Raw genomic sequence first — 4642 nt, forward strand, 5'->3', positions numbered from 1 at the left:
TCATGAGTATAATATATTGTCAGATGAACGGGAAAACCATATTTCCCAACGATTCATCCGGGGCTCCCTAGGTGACTTGGAGGTCGCACTCCAAATGTCGGGAGCTACCACGCAACACACGTTTACCTCGACTGTCATGTATATGTGTCTCGGGTTGAGTTGAGGGGATCTATGAGGACATGGCCAATTTGAATTGTCCGTCCACCGGGATGGTGGCATAGTATCAAGCCTCCTAATATTATTGTGATATTTAAAATTATTGTGATATTTTATGTTATTGTGATATTTGATGTTATTGTGATATTTGATATCATTGTGATATTTGATTTCAAATGAATTTAGTGCATATGTTTGATTAAATGAGTTTATGTGAATGTAGTGTATAATGTAAGTTAATTCGATGATGATGTGTGAATTATAATATAAATCTGTGATAAGTTTATGTGATGATAATGATGATGTTTTATTTATGATATTGATTCTATAAAATTGTGATGAGTTTATGTGATGAGATATGATTAATGATAGTGATATTGTGATGAGAATATTGAATTAACCCCATAGTTGATGAAATAATGGTGATTTGAATTTGTGTTTGAGATGAAGGTTTTAATGGAGTATCATATACCAATGAGGGGAGAAAAAAAATATTGTGAATTTGTGAAGTGGAGATTATTTTGTCATCATATAGGTAGGGCCTGACAAGCCTAGTGATTCCGGGGAAGTACAACTGAATGAGCCTGATCGTGGCGGTCTGCTGTCGAGCCTTAAGGCAAGATTGTTAGACCTTGGAGGTATTCGGGTGGGGAATTCCTAGGTGACTTGGAGGTAGCACTCCAAATGTCGGGAGCTACCACGCAACACACGTTTACCTCGACTGTCACGTATATGTGTCTCGGGTTGAGTTGAGGGGATCTATGAGGACAGGGCCAATTTGAATTGTCCGTCCACCGGGATGGTGGCATAGTATCAAGCCTCCTAACCAAGTACTTCAGAGTTAGAATGGTACCACATTGTGAAGTAGAGTCTAAGCTCATGCATAGCATTGCATTTACTTGTGATTGTTTTGTGGTGATTGATGTGTTTCAAAAGTAATAATAATTACTCTTAGATGATTCGATGCCTATTATAATGAGATGATTATCTTACTTGAGTGAATTTGATGTTATAATATGATACTATTTATTTAAATATTTTGATATATCGTAATGTAATTATGATATGGTCTATTATGATTGTTGCGTGTTCTTCTTACTTATATTATACTATTAACATGATTTTGAAACTCACCTCTTTCGTTGTTTGTGTTTGACTGGCTTGACCTTGCGTTTGCGAAATCGCAGTCGTTACAGGTTAGTAAGTCTTGAAGTTCAAGTTTGGGAGGAACCCCGCTCTGATAGGTGATACCGGGAATAAGGGTTGTAATTTGTATTTTACTTATTTATTTTGAAACGTCTTTTGTATGAAAACCATATAAGTACTAGTAGGTTTTTAGAATCAAATCAAGTAATTATACTTAATTCAAGCTTATTGAGATTGCACTATGGAGTAAAGAAGTTAAAGTGTTCCTTTTGATTTTTGCGAAACGTGATATCCTAAATTAAAATTAAAGTTTTTATTTTCTTGGAAACATATTTTTATTTATCCGCTGCAAATTTGATAGAAATATGATATAAATTATTATATATATTATTTTGGGGTTTAGGGTGTCACAAACATCGTATAATGGATTACCATCCTCAAATGTGACATATAACTCGATAGATCCGAGTTGCGGCCACTGTTTATGAACATCAAACATGAGTTCAACATCTTCGTCGTCTTCAACATTTAATAACTCATAATGAACTAGGCCTTGTCCAAATGAGATAGGGTGTCGAAAAATTATATTAGACACCTTTTGATTTCTAACCTCAACTTTGCTTCAATTTTTTTCTTCAAGTAGGTAAGGTTGCATCCAAAATTAACTCGAATAGCTTTTTTTTCGCCGCTTTTGAACTATTTACCAATATCTTGTCTTTCACATATTTCACCATTGTAATAAATAAGAAAAACTATATTTTTTGGTGTCATTGATATGAAAATCAGATATTGAGATTGAGATGAAATGCAATGGAAATAATATATCATCTTTATAGACAACCAATTGTAATACATGCAATTATAGAAGACTAATTGTGATACATGCAATGCTGTAAAATACTGCCAACATTTGTGGAATTCGATTGTGATAATTCAACTCTTTTGCATTGCCATTGTTTTAGCCTAGACGTGCATGCATGCGTTGCCTTACAAGTCGCCTTTCCCAAAGGCGACTTCGTGACATCCCCTTCGTGACACACCTGCAGCAAGTCGCCATTCACAAAGGCGACCTTGGAAAAAGCTTTGAGAAATCGCCATTTGGAAAGGCGATTTGGATGGAATCTGAATTTATACTCACGTTGGGAACTTGCTTGTGTTCAGCCTAGTCTTCTTCGTCTAATCTAATCCATGCCATTGTGTATTTTCAAAGTGCTTGTTGTGTATTGTCAAATATAATCCTTGCATGCATAATATTTTATTGGTCATTCAAAGTATTGTTTTGTTTATAAATAGGCTACGTCTATGATCATATTTCGTCACTCTTAACAACTTCAATTTTCTTTATATTTTCACTCTTTCACTATTAATATTTCTTCCTTGGTCTTTATATTTCATCTAAATGGCATTGTTATGGAATGATGATAATCACAGATCAGCGCTACACCACATTCAAAATTTTGTAAGTAATACAATACTTTATGTTATATATTTTATACTAAGTTTTATTCTAAAATGTAGTTTTATTATAATATCTTCTAAAATATATTTTTTATATATTTTATACTAAGTTTCATTCTAAAATATTTTTTATACTATGGTATGATTCATCTCATTCTAATATCTTCAAATATATTTTTATTCTTTTCTTATTACAGGATTCATCTCAAAATTTAAGATCACTTAGCCATAAACACATTGCACCAAATTCTTTAATAATTCCATTGTTGAATGAAGTCGGGTTTGGTAACGTATCACAAATAGAAAGTTATAAAATAGACAATTCACTTATTACTGCTTTAGTTGAAACATGAAGACCTGAAACCCACACGTTTCATCTTCCAACGGGTGAATGTACCATAACATTAGAAGATGTTGTGTTGCTACTTGGCTTACGTGTTGGGGGTAAAGCTGTAACTGGATCAACTATGGTGTCATGGACAGATGATTTTTTAGATTTGGTAGGAGTCATGCCACCTGAATCCCAAAGAAAATGGAATTTTATAAAATTAAAATGGCTAAGAGAAGCATTTTCAATGTTAACTCCAGAATCATCTAATGAAGAAATAATTATACATTGTAGAGCATACATTTTAGAATTGATTGGCGGCATATTAATGCCTGACAAATCTCACAACAGAGTACATATTATGTGGTTGCACTTGTTGAGAGATTTGCGAGAGACAGGACAATATAGTTGGGGTTCAACATGCTTGACAACACTTTATAGAGAATTGTGTCGTGCATCTGAACCCGGTGTTATGTCGATTGGGGGATGTTCACATCTACTTCAAACGTAGGCATGGTACCATATGCTGTTTCTTGCACCAATTAGTAATCTTAAGCCTCATTTTCCATTCTCAAAAAGGTAAATATCAAAAAAAAAAGTTAAATATTATATTTATAAATATATAAATTTATTTACTAACATTCAAATTTATTTTCGTAGATATAGTGGAAAGGGTATGAAATTTGGCGATACACCTCGTTATCATACCGCTGGATGTCGATAAAAAATTGATCACATGACCGTTAACGATGTAATATATTAAAACATTATATTATTTTTATTATTTTATTTTTCTTATGCATATATTACTAACAAACACTACAAGAAATTTTTAAAATTGCGGCACTTAGCTTGCGACGTTTAGAGAAGAACCGCCTCCGCTCCAACACTACGGCAGTTCAGGCGACGGTTTTTGACAACCGCTGCCACCCTTCAAAGAAAACAAAATAAGTTATGCGTTCTTATCATACAATCGTGCGTTCTCGTCATTTCCCAGTCCCGCCTTCTACAAAACCCTAAAATCTCTCAAAACCCCCAAATCTCTCTTACACCTCAAATCTCTCAAAGTAGAAAAACAAAATCACTTGTAATCTGGGAAATGAAATCATATCTATAGAAAAAAATCTCAATTCTCAATCTCCCTCAAATATCTCGATTTATCAATCTCTCAAAATTTGAAAGAAGAATAATGAAAACAAACCCTAATCTAGCGACGATGGTGCTTCCCATCTTTGTCTCCGATGACGCTGCTTCCCACCTGTGTCTCCGGCGATGACGCTGCTACTCGCCTATGTTTTCGGCGCTGGCGTTGCTTCTCGTCTCTGTCTCCGGCATCGGCGCTGCTTCCTCCCTCTATCTCTGGCGACGGTGCAAAGCAACGGCATAACACAATATATGGTTTGTTAGTAACCCTAAAACTTGATCAAGCTTGATATTAAAATTGGAAATCAAGTGTGTGATATCATATAGTGAAATTGAAGTTTTGTTTTAAAGTTTTGCAAGAATTTTGTATTAAAAAATGTTTGCTATTTTGTTTGAATTTTTTTGGATGAT

At 34.2% G+C, this 4642-nt stretch overlaps 1 protein-coding gene across 1 annotated transcript; it reads left to right on the plus strand.

The window, feature by feature from the left end:
- The first annotated feature begins 2279 nt into the window (after positions 1-2279).
- Positions 2280-3599, plus strand: LOC140919709 (serine/threonine-protein phosphatase 7 long form homolog). The gene is made up of 2 exons (XM_073366322.1): positions 2280-2440; positions 3116-3599. The coding sequence occupies exons 1-2, from the start codon at positions 2280-2282 to the stop codon at positions 3597-3599; spliced, it is 645 nt and encodes a 214-aa protein (XP_073222423.1).
- Positions 3600-4642: the final 1043 nt, after the last annotated feature.

The sequence above is a fragment of the Cicer arietinum genome, chromosome 3, assembly GCF_000331145.2.
Source record: "Cicer arietinum cultivar CDC Frontier isolate Library 1 chromosome 3, Cicar.CDCFrontier_v2.0, whole genome shotgun sequence".
In the NCBI taxonomy this organism is placed as follows: Eukaryota; Viridiplantae; Streptophyta; class Magnoliopsida; order Fabales; family Fabaceae; genus Cicer; species Cicer arietinum.

What these genes read in the sequence shown, in the direction of transcription:
- LOC140919709 (XM_073366322.1), top strand. Translation starts at nt 2,280, where the DNA reads ATGCGTTGCCTTACAAGTCGCCTTTCCCAAAGGCGACTTCGTGACATC. An exon ending in GAATCTGAATTTATACTCAC is followed by an intron (nt 2,441 to 3,115) that starts GTTGGGAACTTG and finishes TGAAACATGAAG; the next exon opens with ACCTGAAACCCACACGTTTC.